This window comes from Bactrocera dorsalis, chromosome 2, assembly GCF_023373825.1.
Source record: "Bactrocera dorsalis isolate Fly_Bdor chromosome 2, ASM2337382v1, whole genome shotgun sequence".
In the NCBI taxonomy this organism is placed as follows: domain Eukaryota; kingdom Metazoa; phylum Arthropoda; class Insecta; order Diptera; family Tephritidae; genus Bactrocera; species Bactrocera dorsalis.
In genome coordinates, this window is record NC_064304.1 from 78,108,380 (window position 1) to 78,132,856 (window position 24,477).

The 24,477-nt window shown below is 34.4% G+C and overlaps 2 protein-coding genes across 4 annotated transcripts in view; one reads left to right on the forward strand and one right to left on the reverse strand.

Annotated features, from left to right (window-relative positions):
* Positions 1 to 24,477, reverse strand: part of LOC125776686 (uncharacterized) — a 167,837-nt gene that overhangs the window by 102,122 nt on the left and 41,238 nt on the right. The gene's annotated exons all lie outside the window — the stretch shown is intronic.
* On the forward strand, positions 525 to 13,676 carry LOC105227031 (chorion peroxidase). Of its 3 annotated transcripts, none has more exons than XM_049449989.1 (11): positions 525 to 759; positions 4,544 to 4,652; positions 4,886 to 5,216; positions 5,278 to 5,431; positions 5,488 to 5,675; positions 5,727 to 6,334; positions 6,401 to 6,545; positions 6,610 to 6,780; positions 7,538 to 7,658; positions 12,120 to 12,279; positions 13,548 to 13,676. In XM_049449989.1, the coding sequence occupies exons 1-11, from the start codon at positions 669 to 671 to the stop codon at positions 13,594 to 13,596; spliced, it is 2,127 nt and encodes a 708-aa protein (XP_049305946.1). In that variant the 5' UTR covers positions 525 to 668; the 3' UTR covers positions 13,597 to 13,676. The 3 variants fall into 3 exon arrangements, with proteins under 3 accessions (XP_049305946.1, XP_049305948.1, XP_049305947.1); XM_049449990.1 differs by having other exon boundaries at positions 547 to 759; positions 5,491 to 5,675; XM_049449991.1 differs by lacking the exons at positions 7,538 to 7,658; positions 12,120 to 12,279; positions 13,548 to 13,676 and adding an exon at positions 6,865 to 7,488 and having other exon boundaries at positions 546 to 759; positions 6,610 to 6,812.

The following is a 24,477-nucleotide window of genomic DNA, read 5'->3' on the forward strand; positions in this document are numbered from 1 at the left end:
ATGTTATAGACAATCATACTAGATGGGTGCCTAATCTTATCTGCTATCATTAACTTTTCTGATCCTAACTCTAACTGATGCCATTGACGATTAATCAGTCGAACTCTTCTTTCGTATGTTTTGTGGTTAATAACGCTTTTATCAGAGAATGTTAACATTTTCTACTTTATGTAATAAAATTGTTGGATGAGAAGTGCATTTATGTATAAATATGCTCTCTTATTAAAATAAAAAAAATACATTTGTAAAATATAACATAATACGAGTAATATATGTGTATATACTTATGTACATATATGTATGTACCATATACATATGTACATATGTATAAGATGTAGGGATGCAAATATGTAAATGGATTAATCGGATTGTGGGTCAATGATGTTCATACAAGTGATATACTTGTACAAGGTTATGTTTCTATATGCATGTTGTATTAATGCCCTAGCAGAAACGAACCCTTATCATCAATGATCTACATATTATACATACATATCTACATACGTAGTATAACAATTCAGTTTTCATTCGAATGTGAAAATGAAATATTTCGTTGACGCAGTTACAATTTGTGTTTATAAAAGAACGTAGGTAGTTCTAAAGTGGCACTGTAACAGAAAATTTTAGATTTGTACTTTTGTATATAATAACAATCTATTGTGAATAATATGTTTCGTGTAAGAAATAGTTGTAGCTACTACGTGAAATTGGATATGTCGATTCTGATTATATGTTGCTGGACGTTAATTCCAAATATAGGTAAGTTGGCGATCTCTTACTCTTATTAGTATATTTTGCAAACCTGCTTTTTTCATATGCAAAGCGAGTACGGCAGTTCTGATATTTTTCATGACTTAAATATAAATAAAAATTTGTAAGAATGACATCAAACATAGACGTTAACATAAAAATAGAAATGACAGCGCGTTGCTATAGTTTATGAATATCGATGACAATACAAATAATCTTGTTTGCATGACGCTTCTTATGTATGGGATTTGCGAAGGGTTCATTTCTTTTCTATAAAATCGCGTATGTGGGAAATGTTCTATGGATCATTCTAAACAACTTTACTTAAGAGTCTAATGGTCCGAAACCACTTTCGAGCCAGTGAAGATTAAGGCGAAATTTAAAAAATTCGATGAATTGGTTGTATGGGAGATATGTATGGGCTATAGTTGTCCAATCTGACCGATTCCGACAAATTATCAATAGATTATCAAAATGCACCAATGCATTACATTTCATTCGGATATCTCAAAAATTGACCACAACGTTTTATGATCTCTAAAAAACTTCGCCTTAAAAATCACAGGCCTGAATCCGGTTTTAAACCCTTAGTCTCATAGGCAAAGTTATTCAGAATGATCCCTAGAACATTTCTCTCATACCAAATTTTCCATTTCTTTGGCTCATTGTAAATTAACCCGCTCTAATGTGCATACACCAATAATAAATTCAAACATTCTAGACGTTTTGTGATGTTAATGTGTAAGATTTAAATAAAAAATGTTATTTGAGAATTTAACATTTCGGTTAACAGTAACTTTTGAATAATTTTATTTTGGGTATACATAAGTATGTATGAAAGATCTCTTCCATTTTAATTGCTGTTTTTATACCCTTGCATCCAGTTGCTACAGAGTATTATAGTTTTGTTCACCTAACGGTTGTACGTATCACCTAAAACTAATCAAGATAGATATAGGGTTATATGTTGAAATCCGGCTGCCTGTCTGTCTGTCCGTAATCGAACGACTGCCACGCCCACAAATCGCCATTAACAAATATCTATAAAGTGCCATAACTAAGCACTAAATTAAGGTGTAAGCTGTAATTTGTTACAGAGGACCGCAGCAGCAAGGGAACTCAGAGAATAACCCCGCTCACTCCCCATATAACGGTACTGTTAAAAGCTGCTAAAGGCAGGATAAATCAATAGCTAATTATGCCAGAGACATTAAATTTTACCACCATACTGGTATAGGAGTTTTATGGGAGCCGGTGTGAAAATTGGACGATATGTGAGGCACCCCCCACTTTTTGGTGAAATCCCATATCTCGCGGCCCGATTTCGTAAAATTTAGTTCATGGCATTTTTTTTACATTCTTATGTGACAGTGTAAAAATGGACGAAATCGATCATGCCTTCTTCCCATATAACACAATTTTAAATTCCACTTGATTCGTTCAGTTTCCGGTAAACAAATCAAGAAGCAATTAATATAATGGGACGAATAATATCTTTGGTGAGTGCCGCCTTATGGGCAAAAATTTTTTAAATTAAATAAAAACTGTTCAAGACTCTAGGTACCGATTTTGACTTCTGATCGAAAATGTCGGTCAAAGTCTGAGATATATAATTGAAATTGAGGGATAGCACTTCTCAGACAAAGGTATGTCTGTCTGTCAAAAATGGATTGAATAGGATCAAAACCTCCAGTAGCCCCCATATACTTAATATAAAGATTTTCGAACTTCGGGATGACTTTGTACCGCATATATTTGTCGGGTATCTTAATAAATTGTCAAAATTCATCCAAAACTGTTTAAGCTCCTAGGTACCGAAAATTTGAACCCCAGTACCTAAAGTTGACTTTTTACCGTATATATCGGTCAATTTATAAGATATAGTTAATAACTTAAATTCAGAGATAATCCTTTCTGGAAATGGCTATAGTTTTATTTGTAATTATACCAAAAAAATTATAAAATCAAGTCAATACTTACATTTGCTTATGTTTTCTAGCATATTATGGTTTGGTGTCTGTTTATGGGAGATTTCACTGTATATATCTCTAAACATATGCATGTATACACAATCCCCAGAAAAATATATATAATACACTTGAACTTCCGTAGCTCAAACTTCTATAACTCGAAGTTCTCCATAACTCGAACTCTTAAATTAGCAATAGAAGTCAAATTGCATACAAATATCCTGGCATAACTCGAATTTTTTTATGGATTTTTGCGATTCGCGCTAGGAAAGTTCAACTGTAATTATAACCGGATCCACTAGTATATATATAAATGATCAAGATGATAGGACGAGTTGAAGTCCTAGTGGCTATCCATCCGTCTGTGCAAACGATAACTTGAGTAAAAATTAAAATAACTTAATAAAATTGGTACACGGGTTCCTTGGTAGAAAAGTGATAACAAGTTCGCAGATGAGCGCAAACGGTACACTACAACGACCACAAAACGTCATTAAACGAAAAAAATATAAAGTTATATTAAGATATTAAACTGTAATTTGGACAACGATATTCCGCCCTCTAAGAGATTTAATGTACATATCTCTTAAACCATTAACAATATCCAAATTTGCTCAGTATAAATCACTTAACCAGCCGATCTGGAACTGTCAAAATGGATGACATAACGGTTCCGTTAAAAACTGCTAAAAACTGGATCAATCAAATACATAAATACTCCAGAGACATTAAATTTTACACCTGGGATGATACAAGAGAACATTATAGGAACTAAGGTCAAAAGTGGACGATGGGCGTGACACTGCCCACATTTCGGTGAAAATCCATGTCTCACGACCTGTTTGGTATATAATGTTACCTTGGCATTCCTATGTCCCAGTAGAGAAACAAACAAAATCAGACTACAATAACGCCTACTTCCCATGTAACGCAATTTTAAATTCCATCTGATTCGTTCACTTTCTGGAATGCAAGCCAAGCACCAATGAATGTATCGGAATAAAACTGTGCCGAATAGTGCGTTTAAAGTAAGTTGCCTTTTGACCAAAATGGTCCAAATCCCCAGATACTGAATATGTGGATCAAAACTCCAATTGCGAACTTTTTATCGAAAATATCGGTCAATCTGTGAGATATATTATAGAAATTCGAATAGAACCCTTTTCTAATGATAGTTGGCTTACATCAGATCAACAATTTGTTTAGCCCCATTTATCTAATATAAAGATTTTCAAACTTACGGTTGACTTTATAGCGCGTATATCGGCGAATAAGTTATTTTAATAAAGTTGAGGGAGCGTTTTTTTTTCTATTAACAGACTAACTAACTAACATACAAACCTCATGCATCTGGCTTTAATCCTGGCAAGTTACAAGAGAAATTTTCTGATTTCCACTTGTACTTTTCGTAATAGTATACCTAAATTAAATGAAGACATCTTGCTAATAACTACCTAATTGAAGCTTATACACAACAGTTAGAGACAAACATACCATTTTAAAAGGATGTATCGCCACCTTCAACATTGCAGAAATCAGTGAAAGTCGCTTCGTTATGAAGCAAAAGTTAGAAACGAATTCGCATTTTCTTCTTATGATTTCACATTTAATTAAAATTTTTTGTCTTATGTATACAAATTGATTTTCATATCCGTTTTTTATAAACAATGCGTCGTAACATATTCAAAATGTAGGTTGAGATAGTATATAAGTTGGTACATGAGAGTCCACATATTGTCAAAAAAACGATATATGTACTTGTATTATTGTTATAGCCGATATATGTATGTACATACATTAACATATTTCTTGTTTCATAAAAGGTGCTTACGCAATCGATGAAAGAAGCTTTCAATACTTAAATAGTATTTCCTCAGAGGATTGGAAACGTGACTTAGACTTTGGAATCGAATCTGTAAACAGACAGAAAAGGTAAAAACTAAAACTAAAGGGAAATTTTGTACATATTAGGCAGTATGTTATCCTTTTACCAACCTAAACAGACTTTAACCGTCAGATGTGCACTAACCAGACATTGTAAAAACGTATTTAGTCTGTCGGTTAAGGCCACAACCGATTAACGATTACTGGTTTTTAGCTGTTGATTTTCTTTTCTGTAAAGTTTAAAAATTTGAACTCAGGTGGTTACATAATTTTCCATACAGGCTTGAAGGAACTCTGGTGAAGTCAGGAGTAATTGTCGAAAAAGGTGGAATCTCACATACTCATCTTTTGGATGCTTTGCCAAACGAAGAAGCAAAAATGGACAATGACGTTGCTAGTAAGCTTTTGGCTGCTAGTCTTTATATCTTCAATAGTAAATGTCTACCCCATGGAATAAATGGCAAGGATTGCGAAACATTTTTATCAAATAAGTCACTTCCAAAAGGAAGTGAATTGTTACAAAAATGTTTAAGAATCATTGAAAAACGACGCAATGGCCACAACACATTTCGAAGATTATTGGATCGCCATTATCAGGATGGCATTTATCAGGTATGTTTTTAATCAGTTTTCTAAGCAAGTGAAAGTAGTATTAATATAACAATTTTTTTAGATGTTGCCTCTTGTTTCACCCCTCATGGTGAGTAAATCCTTGCACAACTTGAGTATGAAAAAAAATCTCGAGGACAAGCAAAGAAACCTAGCTGTTATACAGTGGACTCAATTCGTTGAGCATGATCTCAGTAAACCTGTAGTTACAACAATGAGTAAGCACTTTGAAATAGATTTTAGTCATTTTAACTGTATCTACTAAGTTTTTAAGGAGATGGGAGTCACATTGAATGCTGCGATAATAACAGCTTTGAGCTCGTACCCAGATATCGGCATCCATTTTGTGCTCCTTTGATAATAAGAAACGATGAATCGCAGTACGCAAAAGTTAACTGTTTCAATTATGTACGTAGTGCTGTTGCTGTCAGCACAAAATGCACATTCGGAGCTGTGGAACAAGTAATTGTTTTTACATATGTACAAAGTAAAGAAATTAATTAATTTTCTCAGTTAAATCAAGCAACATCCCTTTTGGATTTATCTCAACTATACGGTTTCACAGATGAGGCGCAAAAACGCATGCGCACATGGACAAATGGTCAAATTAAATTCGCCGCCAAGATTTCAAATATCTATAATGATGAACTAGCTGTGGTTCCTGGCGACTGGAGTAATTATTGTGCGTTCAAAAATCCGTCCATGCAAACTAGTCAATGTTTCATGGCTGGCGATTCTCGAGTAAACAATAGCCCACTCACGATATCTATTTATACACTATTTATGAGAAATCATAACCAGATTGCCCAAAAACTAACTAATAAATATCCATTATGGCAGGATGAAGATATTTTCAAAACGGCAAAAGCAATTAACATTCAAATCTATAGGAATATTGTTTTTGACGAGTGGCTGCCCACTGTGTTGGGCGAGGATGTTGCTGTTAAAATGAAAGAATTTTCGTTCAGCAAGGAATCTGTGGACCTTGATAGAATTTCAAATGAATTTGGGATCGCAGCCATGCGGTTTTACATGTCCATGATGCCCAATTTTCTGCAGAATTTTACTGAAGTAAAGCGTGTGGAATACACTACATCGGGTTCGCTTCCGCAAGAAAATGGGTATGTATTATGTTTTTTTTTTTTAATTTATGCCCTTCATCATTTAGATAATATTGTACACTGCAGAGTTATCCGCAACGAAAATTTAGTTTCATTTCTTAATCAAACATATAAGCCTGATTTGGAATATACTCCTGAACAAATTGATACCATACTGGAATCGATTTTAAACCAACATGCCATGAAATTAGATACAATATATGAGGACAGTGTAAGCGCGAAACGTCTTGTAATGCAAGAACGTCGCAGTTAATTACTTTTTTTAATATATTCAGCTAATTTGGAATAACTTTGGCGTGAATAGACCCACACATGGTGATCTGCTGGCTTACGATATTCAACGAGGGCGAGATCATGGTTTAAGAGGCTATATTGACTATTTGAAGCTTTCAGTTGGACAAAACATCGGTAGCTGGAAAGATCTCGAAAGTTTTATAGAAATTGACGTGCGTAATAAAAATAATGGAAATCATACGAGGTGTGTTCAAAAAGTATCGCGAATCGTAACTGACAGTTTTCTTCGATTGCAGGGGCGTGGTGCATCATGAGTTCTTGCCACGGGGAAGAACGGTCAATAAGGAATATTACCTGCAAGTTATGCGCAATTTGCGAGAGGCAATCCGCTAGAAACGCCCGGATTTGTGGAAGAACAAAAATTGGCTTTTGCACCACGATAACGCCCCTGCTCACACACATCGTTGCTTGTGCGCGACTTTTTGGCCAAAAACAACACACTAATGATGCCGCAGCCACCGTATTCCCCAGATCTGGCCCCCTGTGACTTTTTCTTGTTCCCTAAACTGAAGAGGCCCATGAAAGGATGACGTTACGCTTCTCTTGACGAGATGAAGACGGCATCGAAAGAGGAGCTGAAGAAGATAAAAAAAAATGATTTTTTGAAGTGCTTCGAAGATTGGAAAAACCGTTGGCACAAGTGTATAATATCTCATGGGGATTACTTTGAAGGGGACAAAATAGATATTCATGAATAAATAAATAATTTTTGAAAAAACACAAAATTCGTGATACTTTTTGAACACACCTCGTATATGGTCACTGAGAAAACAAAAACATTTATGTGATTGTTCAGATTATTGCATTTGCTTTGTTCAATACCCTAAATTGAAACTGAAATACATATAATTGTCTTTGTTGAGTGTTGCCGTAATGATCATATACTCATTAATTCATATTTGTTTTTAGGACGTAAATGTTTTAAAAGCTACTTATAGTAATGTTGAAAACATTGACCTTCTAGTTGGTGGTATGGCAGAAAAAAAATCACTCGGAGCTGCAGTTGGACCAACCTTTAAATATATTTTGGGTAAGCATCCAACGGTTCTCTAATAACGACGCATATCTCAAATACTAATGAATATTTTGACGTGAAAGTTAGCATAGATGTCACTAACAGTATTACCAACTTACAAAAAAAAAAATTACCGATTCGAAAAACACGCAAAGTATAAATTAAAAATTCACCTTTCAATTTGATCACAGTAGTACGTCTTTCAGAATTTTATCCATTTAAACATATTAGGACTCAGCCATGAGGATATCCTTCAAACATAACTCTCGGAAAAATATAAGCAATAGCCTTAATAATTGTCTATAAAACTAAAGACACGTACATACATATGTACTTATACGATATTAAATCATTATATATATAAATCACAGTTTTAAAAGTAACACGGCTACTTATAAGTATTTCATAAAAAATAAAATTACACATTTTGTTCAAAAAATTAGAATATATAATTAGTATCAGATTATACAAAGTTATCACCCAATACTGAGATACCATTACTACTTACTAGCTGAACAACCTTTGTATACTTACGTGATCCAGCACGATTCCGATTACTTTGTGATTTCAATGTGATGAGCGATATTTCACTACCGGTGATTTTTTTACTGTGATTGAAAAATCGCAACTGCGATCACTTTTTAAAAATAGCAGTTCGCTTCTATGAACTGCGATTGCGATCGCAGTTCGAAACTGTGATCGCAGTTCGAACCTGTGATTTACGATAGCAGTTCGGTCCTGTGAATTACGATCACAATAGCAAATAGCAGAAAAGTAACAACTTTCTTCAGGGTATTGTATATATCGTATATGCTATTTTTCGTCATAGCGGTTTGAAGTTTTGAGTGTAACGTTCTTATAATTTTTAATAATGATGGCAGGAAATGTATCAAGGAAAAGAAGTGAAGTGTGATGTTTGAAGTATGAGATGAAATATAATCAAAATGGAATATTTTGATTTGTTTCAATAAAATTTTTAATTTTACTTATTGTTAAAACCAAATTTGAAAGCTTTTTGTGATGAAAACAAGAATTGTAACTAATTGATTTCAGACAAAATAATGGAATAAAAAAATTACAGGTTTTTAATATTTTCCCAAAGATTAGGAAACTCGCGTTAATTATTTGGTCTAGAAAATATTAAAAGTGGGTATTCTAAACAAACATATTATCAACCACACTAATGGTAATTCCTTCTAAGAAATGTGTGAAACCATCATACCAACATACAAATGAACTATGCAATACGCTCTAAGTGTCAGGTAGCCGAACCGCTCCAACATTTGCGAAAATGTAGTGAAAAGAAAGGCGAAAAAACTTGACTCGAGTTACAAGAGCCAAAAGTGAATTTGCCGTCAATAACGATAAAATGTTTCCGTCGTTCCCACGACAGTCGGGTCTACGTAAGTGGAACAGACCCGGGCTTTTATTCGGCCAAACAGTGTCAAATTGGCAGAATCTGCCGTTACAACAACAACAACGACGACTTAGTTGCGATCGCAATAGCAATATAAAATCACAGTGATTTAAAAATAGCAATCACTGAAATCACAGATATCGAAAAATCACAATATCGCTCATCTCTATTACTTTGGCGGTCGGGTAAAAAACACGAATTTCGGTATAATTGGAATATGTATGGATAGGGGAGCTTTCAGAGGACGAATATACAAAAATAATGTTGCTAACACTTATATTTTTTAAAATATCCTCGATTAAAAATTCAAAAATGTGTACTAATAACACTTAGTATTTCACAATGTTTCACTAAATTTTGTCACATTTTTCACATTGTATATTTAGATATACATTCTAAACATTGAAATAACTTCATATTTCACTTTTATTTTGTTATATTGCTATATAGCTATATTCATTAATCTAAATAGCTCACTCATCGTTGAAAAGATTAGATTGTTTACAATTACGGGAAAAACAAGCGTTGCCACATCTTAAGGACCAAATATATAGGATTTTCAACAATTTTTCTTTATTTGAATTTTCGCGTGATTCTTTTTTTCTATTTTAACTATAATGAAAAATACTTTCCAACATTTTTCAAAATATAATTGAATTGTGAACACTTTTTCCTTATACATATGATATTATAAAATTTCTATCATATCGGGGTGACTGAAGTACTTTTGCGTAGTACTCCTTTAAAAATCTAAGTTTTTATTACGTAATATTATTATTTAATATTACTTAGTTGCTTATAAGAAAATATCAATATGCATGGAAAGATTGTTTATACTCATTCTAATTTGAAATATTATTTATAGACGCTTGCTTTTATTAAAACTAAGATTGCTAAATAAAGAGAAAGGAATTATAGCAAAAAGAAAAATTTCGGCGAATTGCTCATATTTGCTTATTATCATATGGCAGGCTCCATTTCCTCATAATTGTTAGCACATAAATGATGCTCACTATGAGTGTAAAAGGTAGTTTTTAAAATATAAATTTCTTACTTATAAAACCTGCAAAAAGTATAAATTGTGAATTTGTTTAAATGTTTACAGTTTACTTTAATTAATTTGAAGTGAAAAATGTGCGTAAAGTGTGTTAATTGTGCTTCTTGAAATGTTCGAATTTTGATAATTTTTGAACTTTAAGGGCGAATATGTCGTAAACTAAGCGTTTTTGGTATCTATAACACAATATTTTTTAATCAGGAGGACTTCCTCTTTCCAACGGTATCTTCAGATCGCGGCATCGAAGAAATCGGAATTGTGCCATTTATAAATTACAAAAAATTAATTCCAAAGAAATTTGGAATCCATAAAATGAATAAAGCAAAGCTAACGCGGATACTTAATTATGATCTGGACAAATTAAAAAAAAAAATCAATATGTAGATTGATAAATAGGTTGAATGTTTCTAACTGGCTAAATATATGTATGGACATATGTATGTTCTCTTAGAAATAAACAATAACATTATTAAGTCTCAGGAGAAATATAAATATAAAAAATTAATCAAAGTAACAGTTAGCTTTCAGATTAAACTAGAAAGTTAATCTATCACGATGTACATTTTAACAAGAATAGCGTTAAGTAAAAGAATGGAATTACGAAAACTCTTGTGAACTGGTACATAACCATAAGAATTTGAAAGTACAAAATATCCGTACTAACATAATTTGCAGGTGAATTACCACACGCATCCAAAAGTGGTTTAACATTTAATGTGTAATGTTTTCGATGACAATATGTATGGTATTTTTCCTTATGTAATTCTTTGTTGTAGGCAATTCAACCAAGCATGAAAAATTCGTTAGCAGAGTAGAGGTTGGCAATAATCTATTCTATGTTCGCATGCGACAACAATTAAATTAATTAAAAATTACCTTCCCAAAAGTAATATTTATATTTAATAATGTTATAATGATTGAATATTAATTGATATTAATGTCCTTACTATGCCTATTTCTTTGGGCAATTATTGAATGATAAATGATGAATGAATGCGGAATCAATATCTGGTTCAGTATGGCCTTCAGTGATAATTTCTTGTCGCGAATAAGTGTTTTTGATTGGAACAAATTATTTAAAGAGGGTCAAGAACGTGTTGACGACGAACCACGTTCAGTATGACCACCAACATTAGCTGATGTTCAACACGTCAATAAAATAATAAATAATAGTGAGAATTGGTGCTTGAGAATCGACGATTAACAGTCAGAGATTTTACTGGCATGTTTGGAATATCGAATGGATCAGTGAAAATCACTTTGAAATATAATTAGGTCTTAAGACATGGCTGGTTCCAAAATCAGTCAAGTTTTTCTGAAAACACCCATTGCGTTAACGTCTACGAAACAATGCTTTCCGACACTACCAAGATGCCATGAAACGTATTATTACTGGCAATGAGTCTTGGATCTATGCTTACGCCCCGGATCGGCAAAGGTAAGCCAAATCGGAAAAACCAAATCAAAATAAGTCACCGTTATGTTGACAATTTTCTTCGATTATCGAGATGTGGTGCACTCCAAATTCCTCTCTACCTACCAAACTGTCAACAAGGAATACTATTTGAGTGTTGTACGTAAAAAGGGGCAATTGAAAACCCTAAACTTGAATCGCTAGGGGCATTGAAGGCTATTCCGCAAATTGACTTTAACAACTGTTACGAGGATAGAAAGAACTTTGGAGCAAGTGTATTATTAGGGCCAAGGGAAATTACTTTGAGAGGAACGGCATAGATTTTAAAGAATAATTTAAATAATAATAAAATAATTTAAGAATTTTAATATTATGAACAAAGTCTTACTATTTTTTGCTCATAGTATTACTAATCCATATATTTTGCTGTACCGGATGGGTGGTGTAAGAAAGTAAGCGAATGGGTTTACAAAATACATCTAATTTTTTTGTTTCCGCATTATTATTAAAAGATACTTATAATTTAATTATAATTATTTACAAATTTTCCACTTTATTTAACCAACTATCAAACTTTCAATATTTCAGCCGAACAGTTCTCGAAGATATATCAGAGGCAGAATCATGCTTTAGACCCAATATTAACGGATTCGGTACAATTTAAAAAAGCAAATGCGGTTGAATTGCTTTGCGCAAATTCTAAATTGAATAATGTGCCGAGAAATATATTTCGTTTACCTTCCGACAAGTAAGTTTATTAAAATGTGTATCTTTTGTAGGATACATACAGACACTGGTGATTCTATCATTTACAATTTTGGTGTTGTGGTATTTTCACATAATTTACTTAATATTTTAAATTAATTTTTTACAACAATGTAGCTGGCCTTAACGAAGCCCAATGTTTCTAACTTGGTATCGCCTTTATAATACAACAAATTAAATATGTCGTTTTACATATAGCTCATTAATTTTATATAACATTGTGCATTTTCTAATTATCTCAAAAATCTCATTGAATTTATAAAAAATAATTCAAAAGTTGTTTTGCGTTCATTATCATATTCTTTTACAATACGCACAGTGGCGTAGCTACAACTTCGGGCGCCCGGTGCCAACCCCCTTTATCTACCTACCTTCAAGTTTCATGAGGTGGTTCGAACAAAACTGAATTTTTACAAAATATCTTCGATATTAAGTATATAAAATTTAGAGACTAGAAGCCACGGAAATTTTGAAGTTGCAAAATTCTCACAATACGGTTTTTGAGGAAATTGATAGTAAATTTACAAGACATCTTATTTAAAGGCATAGAAAAAAAAACATTTTCGCCCTATATATTGTACACTTTTGACACAATTTGCAGGAATTTTTGCCCGAATTGGAGTTTTTAAATACCATTTTTGAAAATTTGGAGAAATAAAAGTATTTGTTACATTCAAAGCATAGGGTAACTCTGAGAGTGACATGTTGCGACGACAGAGTAAAAATAAAGATACTGGTTTTTTGTCACTCCTACATCGCAATGTGTCGCTCTCAGAGTTTGCCCAAATAAGCCAAAACATATAAGACAAATTCAAAGACTGAAGAGTATTCGAGTAAAAATTAATATTTTTCATTGTTATTCAGATTATTAAATTGTGAGTTTACAATTTTTTATCTTTTATAATAAATTTTGTAAAAAAAATTGTTGAAGTATTCTTCTGAATATTAAAAAAAAAAGATCGCTTTGCCGCCCCCAAGATGTTGCGGCCGGGGCGACGGTCCCCTTCGACCCCCGCCCCACCCTTGCTACGCCACTGAACATGCAATATCTGTGAAAAAACCATATTAAAAAATTTTAAGCTCATTCGGGTTTGTAAATAGCAAACACTTTTAATACCATTGGTATCTCAAGATCTACAACTTTTAAAAAATATACACTGTTTTGATAGCTTTATTTATAACATAAATTCTCTTTAGTCTTAATAACTTTTAATATTTTAATAACTACCTTGTAAATTTGTTTTCTTCCAGAAATCCAATGTTACCATGTAATGAACATGTGAAGTTATTACGTCCATAAGATATTGTAGATTGTTGAACAATTGTAAAAAACAATTAAATAAATGTGTAAAAATTTGGCAGTGATGTTGCAAATACTAAGGCTAACTTTTCTTTTGAAGTAATTTATTTTTTAATATTCTATCCTACTAGTGCATTAAGGGATCGTCTCTGTGGGACCCTCCGAAAAATCCCTGAATTTCGCGATTTTTTGTTTTAATGTTGGAATCAACTAATCAGTCCGATTTGTTTTTATAAATAAATACATCATGACGAATACAAAATGATTTTTTTTATGTTTATTTATTGGGTGTATAATAGTTGAATAAGTTGTTGAAATGACACGTAAAAAGGTACTGGACGATATCCACGATTGCGGCCGAAATTTTGGTCTAATACGAAATTTTCAAAAAGATTATTAATATGTAAGATAGTTAATTCCAACATTTAAAAAAAATCGTGGAAAAAATTATTCGGAGGGTCACACTGAGATGATCCCTTAAGTGCACGACAAATACTACGCAGGCATCGTATCTCTATTTCTTTTTACTTTGCCAGCAATACTAAAAGAATATATCGTCACCTGAAATGCAAAATAACGTAATAACATTTTCGGAAATTTACAGTGGCATGAATGAAACACGAAATAAAATGGAACATGAGTGAAAAAGAAATTTAATATTGGTTAAAACTGGTTTATATCTGAGTCCAGATCCCGAAAATGTTGAACATATGTAATATTATGTATGTAATTTGAAGTAGTGAAGCGTAATCAATAAGACACTCAATTTCGAATTTTTTGAAGATACGTTATTTTGCATTTCAGGTGACGATATGTACCTGTAAATATTTCCGCCCCGATTTCAACTCGACTCGTCACGTAAGTAACTCTATTTCCATCAACATTGATTTTAGGTTAAAAAACCGTTGAGTGAACAAAATTATGTATTGTACTTTGTGGCAACATTTTGAGAGATTACATTAGTGAATTTAAAATCAATTAATTAAGAGCAATCCAAATTCAAAAAAAAAACTTTGCGATACACTTTTTGTGGCAAATATTGAATAATTTGTAGATAAACTGTATACATTTGGTCTCAAAGGACATAAGGACGGCACAATTCCGATTTCTTTGGCGCCGCGATTTGAAGGTACCATTGAAAAGAGGAAGTCCTCCTGATTAAAAAATACATGGTGTTATGATAACACAAACGCTTAGCTTACTGACCTTAAAGTTCAAAAATTATCAAAATTCGAACATTTCAAGAAGCTTTTTCAGCACAATTAACACACTTTACGCACATTTTTCACTTCAAATTAATTAAAGTAAACTGTAAACATTTAAACAAATTTGCAGGATTTATAAGTAAGAAATTAATATAATATATTAAAAATTAGCTTTTACACTCATAGTGAGCATCATTTCTGTGCTAACAATTATGAGGAAATGGAGCGCTGCCATATGATAATAAGCAAATATGAGCAATTCGCCGAAATTTTTCTTTTTGCTATAATTCCTTTCTCTTTATTTAGCAATCTTAGTTTTAATAAAAGCAAGCGTCTATAAATAATATTTCAAATTAGAATGAGTATAAACAATCTTTCCATGCATAAAGATATTTTCTTATTTAAATTTAGTAAACAACTAAGTAATATTAAATAATAATATTACGTCTTAGATTTTTAAAGGAGTACTAAGCGAAAGTCACCATGAGTATTGGCTCGACCAGGGTTATTTTTTAAAAGCGCGGCAAAGCGCGGCAAACGCAGAAAAGAGTACTACGCGAAAGTTCTTCAGCCAACTCGAATGATAGAAATTTTATAATGTGTATATGTTCACAACTCAATTATAGCTTGAAAAATGTTGGGAAGTATTTTTTATTATAGTTAATATAGAAAAAAGAATCACGCGAAAATGCAAATATAAAAAAATCGTTGAAAATCCTACATATTTGGTGTTTAAGATGTGGCAACGCTCGTTTTCCTCATAAATGTAAACAATTTAACATTTTCAACGATGAATGTGCAAAGTGATTTTTAAATTAATAAATTTAGCTAAAATATGACAAAATAAAAATGAAATATGAACTTATTTCAATGTTTACAGTGCATATTAAAATGTACAAAGTGAAAAATGTGAAAAAATAATAGTGAAACATTGTGAAATACTAAGTGTAAATCATACAAATTTTTGACTTTGAATTTTAATCGGCGATATTTTAAAAAATATAAGTGTTAGCAACATTATTTTTGTATATTCCTCCTCTGGAAGCTCCCCTATCTGCACATACTCCATTTGTACCGAAATTCGTGTTTTTTACCCGACCGCCAAAGTAATCGGAATCGAGCCATAAGTACATATATTACATATGTTAAAATTGTCTTATTTCTTGATGATTTCAATAAAATCATTTGACATATATAATAAAGTAAGGCTTATATATTAATCTCTAAATGTTTAATTAATAAAGGTTTTGCAAATTATAAATGTATTTGTCGGCGCACCCTAATAGTGTGTGTTGGTATGTGTGTGTGAGTGTATGTGTATACAGTTTAGGGAATTTCATTAGAAGACTAAGTTCTCATTATTCCATCAGCCGTTAATTGTGCTGTGATTGGTTGTCGCTTCAAGAAGTACCGCTTTAGCGGGGCGACAGCGTGGCGTCGCCACCATCGAGTGTGGTTGTCTGCATGTCGTCTCTTCAAGGAGTACCGTTTTAGCGGGACGACAGCGTGGCGTCGCTATCGTCGAGCGTGGTTCGGTGGCAAGCACAGAAAGATTCCTTTTTCAGTTGTGTTTTAGAACTTAGTGAGTGAAGTGCACAAGTGAACAAAGTAAGCAAACTGAAAAGCCGAAACTCGCTGCGTTATTATGATGTCTCAAAACGACGATCTTGCTGCAACATCAGAAGTGGGATCTGGCTCACTACCTAACGAATTAAATGGGCCATGGCGAGTTGTAATGGAGATGCAAAACAAAAATTTGATTGAACTTATCAAGGCCGTTCAATCATCGACACCCGAAACAAGGAATGAAAAAACAATTACGCTACCAAAATTTAACGCAGACCTTGACGGCGCCGACGTGTCGGCGTGGTGTTCCACAGCAAGTATAACTTTGACGGAAAATACCGTAAAAGGCAGCGCGTTGGTGATGGCCTTGAGTACATCGTTGGAAGGCAGTGCGTCGCAGTGGCTTTCTCAAATATGTTATCCTGACATAACTTGGGACGAATTTAAAGAGCTTTTCATGCAGCGTTTTGGTAGTGTAGAGACGCCAGCGACTATGTTTCTGTCAATGTTAGCTAATTGTCCCACCGATGGCGAGTGCCTCTCCAATTATGCTAGTCGTGTGATGACGTCACTTATCACAAAATGGCGCGACATGGACGTGGAGGAAATTGCAGTTTCTGTGACGCTTGCGAAGATGGCTCATGTTGATAACAGATTGCAGCGCCTAACCTTTACTTCAAATATGCGCACCATAAGTGAATTACAAACCGAGCTTAAAGCATTCACGTTCAACAAAAGGAAGAAAAGTCTGCAAGAAGAAATGTCTTCACCTGAAATAAAGCGTCCGAAACTTTCAACAATCAAATGTCATTTCTGTGGAAAATTAGGCCACAAGATGATGGAATGTCGAGCTAGACAGCATCAAGATCATCCTTCGTCTCGTGTTATGAATAGTAGAGGAAGGAGTGCATTTGGCCACCAGAAAAAAGCGAATGTAACCTGCTTTAAGTGTGGTGAACTTGGTCATATTTCAATACATTGCAGTAAGTTCAAAATGGATAAGGTCAAGGATACACACCAGACGAAATGAGTGGAGCTATGCGAAGTTGTTGAGCCCGAAGGAGAGATGATTCATCATGGTCAGACGTTTATAACAACATTAGACTCTGGAGCGGAATGTTCGTTAGTTAAACAAAAGAGAAGTATCAAATTAGTTGGTAAGAGAATTAACAATGTTGTGATGTTAAAGGGTATTGGTGGTGATGGCATATGTAGCACATTACAGATACTTAGCAACGTAAAAATTAGTCGACACTATATTGAAGTTTTGTTTCATGTTGTGGACAATGAATATTTGAAAAATGATATTATTATTGGTTGAGAAGTACTGTCCCCTGGATTTAATGTTATAATATCACCAGGCAAATTCGAAAATATTAGATCAAAAACTGTAAACTTTTGTTCAAATGATGAGAAATTTTGTGAATTTAATACTGATCTTGTTGGGAAAGATAGAGATAAATTACAAAATTTATTGGAAAAATATTCAAAATCTTTTATTCTTGAAAATTAAATTAGTAGACCCAAGAAAAACTGTTCAAAGAAGACCATATAGGCTTAGCCCAAATGAAAGAGAATTAGTACGAGACAAGATTAATGAATTATTGCAATGTAAAATTATAAGGCCAAGTTGCTCACCTTACGCTAGTCTCATAATGTTGGTTAATTAAAAAGACGGCACTCATCGTTTGTGTGTTGATTACCGTGAGTTAAATTCTAATACAGTCGCGGATAGATATCCCTTGCCCCTTATATCAGACCAAATAGCCAGACTTTATGGAGCGAAATATTTTACATGTTTAGATATGGCAAGTGGGTATTATCAAATTCCCATGCACGAAGAATCGGTAGAGTGTACAGCATTTGTCACTCCAGATGGGCAATATGAATTTTTGGCAATGCCTTTTGGGTTCAGGAAAGCCCCTTCAATATTTCAACGCACAGTTATGCAGACACTTGGAGATCTTGCAAATACGTTTGTTGTCGTTTATATGGATGATGTAATGGTGGCTGCTGCAACAAAAAGTGAGGCTTTGGAAAGGTTACAAATCACTCTTGATTGTCTCACGAATGCTCGATTCTCATTCAATTTAGAAAAATGTTCTTTTCTCAAGTCAACAGTTCAATATCTAGGATATGAAGTGAGTGCAGGTGAAATCCGCCCGAATTCGCGTAAAGTTACAGCGTTAACTACTTTGCTACCTCCATTTTGTTACACAAAATCAACAACAAGTCGCAAGTCATTGAATATTTTAGTAAAGCTGCTTCTCCTGCTGAATCACGGTATCATTCTTATGAGTTGGAAACTCTTGCTGTTGTTTTGTCTATAAAGCATTTTCGCAAGCAGAAATTTTGTTGTCTTCACTGATTTTAACTCACTTAAAGCATCAAGAACTAAACAGGATCTATGTCCCAGGGTACAAAGATGGTGGGCGTATTTACAGTCTTTTACATTTGGCATACAATATAAAGAAGGTAAACGAATGTCTCATATTGACTTCTTTTCAAGAAATCTGCTTTCAGCAGAGTTGACTTGCAAAATTCCAGAAAAACGAGTTAATTTGGCAGAAATATCTGACAATTGGCTTTTGACCGAACAGCGTCAAGATTCTGAAATAGTTAATATTGTAAATAAAGTAAAAGAAAATTCTCTTGCTGAGGATATTGCTAAAACTTACGAGTTGAGAGCAGGAATATTATATCGAAAAATTCAGCGAAATAGTAGAACTCGATCTTTACCAATTGTTCCTCGACCATTTAGATGGTCCGTAATAAATCAGATCCATGAGTTCATCATGCATTTGGGATGGGAGAAGACCTTAGATAAGGCCTACGACTATTACTGGTTTGATAACATGTCCAAGTATATTCGAAAGTTTGTTGAGAACTGCATTACGTGTAAAATGTCAAAGTCTTCTTCGGGTAAAGTTCAAGTAAGTCTTCATCCAATACCAAAAGTAAATACACCTTGGCACACCATTCACATCGACATAACTGGAAAGCTGAGTGGCAAGTCTGATCAGAAGGAGTACATCATTGTTCAGGTGGACGCCTTTACCAAATTTGTTTATTTAACCCACACGCTTAAAATAGATGCTGAAAGTTGCATAAATGCTGTCATGTCTGCTCTTTCTCTGTTTGGAGTACCGGATCGCATGATAGCAGATCAGGGCAGATGTTTCGCCAGCACTAGATTTATTGAGTTTTGTTCACAACAAAAAATTAATTTGCATTTGATTGCGACAGGTGCAAGTAGAGCAAACGGACAAGTTGACCGCGTTATGAGCACCTTAAAGAACTTATTAACTGCCGTTGAAACTAGCAATCGATCTTGGCAAGATGCATTAGGAGAAGTTCAATTAGCTTTGAACTGTACGGCTAGTCGAGTGACAAAGACAAGCCCCTTAGAATTGTTTATCGGCAAAGTTGCCCGCCCGTTAGGGGTGCTTCCACCCTGCGATATAGTAGAAGAGATCGACTTGGCAGAGGTGAGAGCACAAGCAGGGCAAGACATTTCAGCTGCAGCAGTATATAACAAGGAGCAATTTGATAAAAACAAGGCTAAAGTTGGAGGATGCAGGGTTGGAGATTTCGTATTATTAAAAAATGAAGAGAGGCATCAAACAAAATTAAGTCCCAAGTTTAAAGGGCCGTTTCAAATAACCGAATTGTTAAAGTGGAATAGATATATGCTCAGGTCTTTGACAAATAATAGAAAATATAAATATGCTCATGAAGACATAAGGAAAATGCCAAATGGGCAAATACCAGTTGACTTTGAAAGTTGTGATAAGGATTTGAGTAATGAAATAGTTGAAAAAGACACTGTTGAAAGAGACAGTAATGAAAGCATGTAAAAAGAAACTGTTGAAAGAGACAGTATAGGTGCCTTAAGGGCTAATAATGAAATTTGTAATAATAATGAAATCTGTGATTATAATGTAAGCACAAGTGCAAAACAATTGTTTTGATCATAGCGTGTGGCGTATTAGATAACAAAATGTTAAAGCTGAATGGTTAACGAAAATGTAAAAATGAGCTGTGTCAAAGAAAACAATTTGTATTAGTAAAAAAAAATGGAAATGTAAATGTATAGTAAGTTGTAATGGAAATTATAAGTTTTTAGATGGAAAATTAGAAGTTATTATTGAATAAACTTTATAAGTTGGTTAATTGGTAACAAAGCATCTTTGATAAAATTGCACGAGGTCGAGTATTGGTCAGGATGGCCGTGTCGGCGCACCCAAATAGTGTGGTATGCGTGTGTGAGTGTATGTGTACACAGTTTAGGGAATTTCATTAGAAGACTAAGTTCTCATTATTCCATCAGCCGTTAATTGTGCTGTGATTGGTTGTCGCTTCAAGAAGTACCGCTTTAGCGGGGCGACAGCGTGGCGTCGCCACCATCGAGTGTGGTTGTCTGCATGTCGTCTCTTCAAGGAGTACCGTTTTAGCGGGACGACAGCGTGGCGTCGCAGGGTTGCAATTATTTTTTTACGTGACATTTAAAGCCCTAGCAAATATTTTTCTGCGTGTGTTTGTTGTTGTGCCATTGCATAAGGTGGAAAAATCTGCAATCTTTGTACCGTGCAAGGGTTTTGCAAGAGCAAGAGAATACGAATATTATGTTGTTGGTAGAAAATAAACAAGCGATCGCCGATTGTCACTACTTCGCTAATAACTGCTTCGCCAACAAAACATCGTAATATGTACGTTTTTGTATGCGGTTGCATACAAATCGATGCAGACTTTTGCAAACCACGAAAAATATTTTAGAATTGATAAAAGAGACTACTCGTATGTTACAAATTTTGTCACTATTTCTGTGTTTTGCTTGTATGCATACGTGTCGCGAAAATACGACAAAGGCATGCTAGGGGATATGTATGTAATAATGTTTGCTTTTATGAATGAAGCGCGTTTGCCTGTTGAAAGTGCGCTTGCGTTCATGAATGAAATGTTTTTATACTCTCGCAACAAAGTTGCTAAGGAGAGTATTATAGTTTTATTCACATAACGGTTATTTGTAAGTCCTAAAACTAAAAGAGTCAGATATAGGGTTATATATACCAGAGTGATCAGGGTGACGAGTAGAGTTGAAATCCGGATGTCTGTCTGTCCGTCCGTGCAAGCTGTAACTTGAGTAAAAATTGAGATATCATGATGAAACTTGGTACACGTATTTCTTGGCTCCATAAGAAGTTTAAGTTCCAAGAAGGGCAAATTCGGCCCACTGCCACGCCCACAAAATGGCGAAAACCGAAAACCTATAAAGTGTCATAACTAAGCCATAAATAAAGATATTAAAGTGAAATTTGGCAGGATCGCATTAGGGAGGGGCATTTTTGGACGTAATTTTTTTGGAAAAGTGGGGGTGGTCCCGCCCCCTACTAAGTTTTTTGTACATATCTCGGAAACTACTATAGCTATGTCAACCAAACTCTATAGAGTCGTTTCCTTCAGGCATTTCCATATACAGTTCAAAAATGGAAGAAATCGGATAATAACCACACCCACCTCCCATACAAAGGTTATGTTGAAAATCACTAAAAGTGCGTTAACCGACTAACAAAAAACGTTATAAACACTAAATTGTATGGAAGAAATGGCAGAAGAAAGCTGCACACAGGCTTTTTTTAAAAATTGAAAATGGGCGTTTCGTCACCCACTTATGGACCAAAAACCATATCTCAGGAACTACTAATCTAATTAATTTTACAGCAAAATAAAAAAATATGTAAATGACGGATAATGAAATCTCGATTATCACTTTATCATGCGAGAGTATAAAATGTTCGGTGACACCCGAACTTAGCCCTTCCTTACTTGTTGTTTTAAGATTTATTACATTTGAGTTTTGTCATTTTTTAGTATATTATGACTATCATATGTTATGTACATATGTATATAGTAGCACTTAGTGTAGGGGTATATCGACGTAAGGTGGCCGATTCCGTTCAATGAAAAATACTTTAGTCTGATCGTTATAAACTTCTAATTTAATATATAATTGTATATATATATGGATGTGTGTGTTACCAATATTGGTTAATTGTTTTATTTTGTGGATATATATATGTATTTAATTATATGTTAATTTATTTAAGTTAAGTGGATATTTCCTCTCCATGTGTTTGTCCACTTTGTATAAAAAAATACCCCACTTCTTTATGTTCGCTTGTATTGTATTGTATTTCACATTCCTATGGCGGAATGATATATGTATTAGGGTGATTCAAAAAAACTTTTTATTTTTTCGTTTGGTACTCTGAAAAATAGGTTACTAGACACCTCTAAGAAAGCCTCTCCAAAAACCTATTTATAATGATTTTTTTTTTCATTGAGTTATAAAATTCATAAGAAATAAAAAATTTTCCCTAATATAATCAAACTTTAACTGTTAATATCTGCTAAACGGTTGGTTTTACGAAAAAATCGGAGGAGACCTTTTTTAATACGAAAAAATAGAAAACTGTAAGTAGGAGGCCCTTCCCGTTACAATTAGGAACTCATGCTTGGATACATATATAATATATATGTATGTACTCGTATGTACTTACATGAAAGTATATTATAAACATTATAGATGTTTAAAAAATATGTGTTATTTTCATATTGACTTCACCTATTCCTTCGAAATAGTAAATTTGAATTGAAATGTAATCAATCTTACATGCTATGCTTGATTTTTTCTTCTTCTTCAATGGCGCAGTTACCGCTTACGCGATTATAACGGAGTCACAACAGCACGGCCGTCGTTTCTTCTTTTCGCAATTTGGCGCCAACTCGAGATAGCCAGTGCAGCCAAGTCCTTCTCTTCCTGATATCTCCAACGGATTGGAGTTTTCTTCTTTCTCTACTTCCGTAGTTATACACTCTTGTAAAAGATTGTGCTTTCTCGATTCAGCTCTGCAGCTCGTATTATTTTCTCCAGCTAGATTGAAGAAATCGGACGATAGGAAGTTGCTTTGCCTTTGTAACAAACGACTCGGAGAGGTCATTCCCGATCCTGATGGAGGTTTTGGTATTGCTCAACGTCAGTTTACACAGCCGTATTAGTTTTGCGGGGATATCATATTCAGTATAACAGTGGTCCCTGGATACGAGGTATGACAATTAAGTAATAAGACTGATTCCATAAAAACGGTATATTTGAAAATTATTCTACAACTCTGCCATCCACTTCAAACTAGTCCCCTTGGGCAGCTATACAGCCATTCTAGCGCGTTTTCCATGCTTCGTAACATTTCTGGAACGCTTCGACTGGGATGTCCTCGAGTACCCTCGTCACGGCCGCCTGGATTTCCGTAATCGATTCAAAATGGGTTACTTTGACCATCGATTTTGTTTTAGGAAACAAAAAAAGTCACAGGGTGACATGTCGGGCGAATAAGGCGGCTGTTGCAACACGCCGATCCCTTTAGAGGCCAAATACTGGGACACGGTGGTGTGGCACGGCGCGTTGTCGTGATGAAGGATCCAGTTACGAGCGATGTCTGGGCGCACCTGCTGACTCGTTTTCGCAATCTTTCGAGTACTTGGCAATAGTAGACTTGATTCACAGTTTTCCCCGGTGGAACGAATTCTTTGTGGACGATTCCACGGCTATCAAAAAAGGCAATAATCATCGTATTCACCTTCGACTTGCTCATGCGAGCTTTTTTCGGTCGGGGGGTGCGCGGAGACAACCATTGTGAGCTTTGACGTTTGGTTTCCGGGTCCTGGGCACGACTAAGAGCACTATCACCATACACTCTTACAATTTTAGCGTACGTTTCTGAAGCTGTTTCGTCCAATCTGGCGCAAAATTTTATCGCGACGCGTTGCTCTTGATTACGTGTTTCCATTTTCGTGACGAGCACTACAAACACACGGCTACTCAACTTCACGCAGCAGGCGAACTAAACAAGCTAGGAAAGAGAAAGGGAATTTCAAGGTCACAGGTTTACTACAAGCGCGGCAATAAAATCAGTCTCATTATTTAATTGTCAAACCTCGTCCTTCCTTGGGGTACACCTGTTTTATTGGCTTCTAAGTCGGTTAGATATTGTGGAAAGAGAAGTCTTAATTTATGAAGTAAGCCATGGTGCCATACTCTATCGAACGTCTG

Coding starts and splice junctions, on each gene's coding strand:
- LOC105227031 (XM_049449989.1), top strand. CDS start 669: ATGTTTCGTGTAAGAAATAGTTGTAGCTACTACGTGAAATTGGATATG. Junction 5,432..5,487: donor ACCTGTAGTTACAACAATGA/GTAAGCACTTTG, acceptor TAAGTTTTTAAG/GAGATGGGAGTCACATTGAA. Junction 6,546..6,609: donor ATACAATATATGAGGACAGT/GTAAGCGCGAAA, acceptor TAATATATTCAG/CTAATTTGGAATAACTTTGG.